Consider the following 1,940-nt stretch of genomic DNA (forward strand, 5'->3'; position numbering starts at 1 on the left):
ATAAGCAGAAATGCTTTATAGAGAAGTATCAATTGGGGCTTGAAAACTTCTAGAAACCATTTCCAGGTTCTCCCAGAGAGTTCTCCAACATTGACTTCCATGCTTATCTGTTTGCTCAAAAAGCACTTAATGAAATGGACCCAACAAAGTCAAGCATCAAACTCAATAACATCAAATTCTCTAGGAGAAGCCAAACACTATCCAACTCCAGAACCTTCAAGAAACTTACCGTCTCCTCTTCCCTTCAGATATAAATATTCATCAAACAATTCACCAAAACCATCACTTGGCAAAATCTGCAAAACCACCATCCATAACTAAAACAAGAACGCAAATTAATAGCTTTATTCATCCCAAACCCCAAACCAAACCACAAAAACAAAACAAAAAAAAACCCCAAATCTCTAAAAATGTCCCTTTTGTTACAATCTCTCTTGGACCAACCCAACTTTGCTCCTTTCAAAGTTTTCGACTCAGAAATATCCAACCAAAACAACACGTACATGGACTGGAAGGAGACTTCAAATGCACACATCTTTGAAATAGATCTTCCGGGCCTTACAAAAGAGGACGTGAAGCTTGAGCTGCAAGAAAACCAAGTGCTTCATGTTAGTGCAGAGAGAAAAGCGGAGCCTGAAATGGAGGACCCCAAGAACGAGACGTGGCACTGCAGGGAGAGGGAAAGTGGCAGCTTCTCGAGGAATTTCAGGTTGCCTGAAAATGTCAAGGTTGATGAGATTAAGGCTTCAATGCGCGACGGGGTGTTGGTAATTGCAGTGCCTAAGGAGGACTTGAAGAAGAAACACAAGCTTAAGAAGGTTGAGATCTCTGGGGATGATGAAGGACATGCTCCCAAAGGACTTGGACGTTTCGTGTGCTTTAAAGCTTAATTAGAGAACATAATTTGTGTGATTAATTTGCTTTTTCGTTTGGAGAATGTTTTTGTTTATGATTAATTTGTATGGTGCGAATTTGTGTGGTGATGGGGCTGTATGTGTTAATTAATAATACTTGTAAAGGCCGGTTGATTTCACGTTTAAGTTCTGATTTAATATTAAGGTGTGACTTTTGCAACATTGTGATTTTAATTCCATTGGAGTGAGTCTGATATCATCCTCAATTAAGCCTAGGCCACATGTCCCCACTTTAGCCTTTTTTATTCTCCGAACTCATCCTTAATTGGGTGCTAGAAAATGTACCCAAAAAAATTTAGGGCCAAATCATCGAAGGCTTGCTACATTAGGCCCGTTTCAAACAAAAAAAAAAAAAAGCAAATAGTAGTTTATAATTAATTTAAATAAAACAAAGTAGTTGATGTGTGAGTGCTGCCATAATATTTTTTAGTAAGCTAAAAAGTAATAAAGTATTGAGAGTAATAAAATTAACTCCTGCATTATTGGAGATGGAAAATTATATTTGCACTACTCCTTAAAAGACTATATTTTTAGTATACTAGAGTGATTGCAAATATGGCCAAACCATTCGAAATGGTCTTAAGGCTTGTTACTAAAGGTTCCACATTATTTGTTTAGCAATTCGTGATCACTTTTCAGAATTTTGAAATATAATCACTCAAGACCTCTTTAAGGAGTTTATGACCACCCTCAACACGCCTTGAGGAATGCTTGAACCTCTTGAGGTCTCTAAGTAGTTTATGAGCGTTCTCAAAACGCATCAAGCAATGCTCCAACTCCTCTTGAGATGCTTTGAGTGATTAAAATTTTTAAAAGTAAGAAAAAATAGGCTAAAGATCTTTGGGACCCAATTAATATAAAAATAAATAATAAAAAAAAAAAAGCTGCTTTCAAGAAGCATCCCATAAAGAAACCTAAATCCTAGAATATCCTCTTACCATCTCTAACTCTTGGCTTAAAATATAAAAATTTTAACCCAGAAAATTTAGGTTTTAAGCTAAAAACAACTTTTCTCTTATAATCCTT

The 1,940-nt window shown here is 36.2% G+C and overlaps 1 protein-coding gene across 1 annotated transcript; it reads left to right on the plus strand.

The window, feature by feature from the left end:
• The first annotated feature begins 304 nt into the window (after positions 1 to 304).
• LOC137723995 (18.1 kDa class I heat shock protein-like) lies at positions 305 to 978 on the plus strand. The gene has a single exon (XM_068463012.1). It carries the CDS (start codon positions 411 to 413, stop codon positions 888 to 890), a length of 480 nt encoding a protein of 159 aa, XP_068319113.1. The 5' UTR covers positions 305 to 410; the 3' UTR covers positions 891 to 978.
• The last annotated feature ends 962 nt before the right edge of the window (positions 979 to 1,940 follow it).

Source organism: Pyrus communis, chromosome 2 (genome assembly GCF_963583255.1).
Source record: "Pyrus communis chromosome 2, drPyrComm1.1, whole genome shotgun sequence".
In the NCBI taxonomy this organism is placed as follows: domain Eukaryota; kingdom Viridiplantae; phylum Streptophyta; class Magnoliopsida; order Rosales; family Rosaceae; genus Pyrus; species Pyrus communis.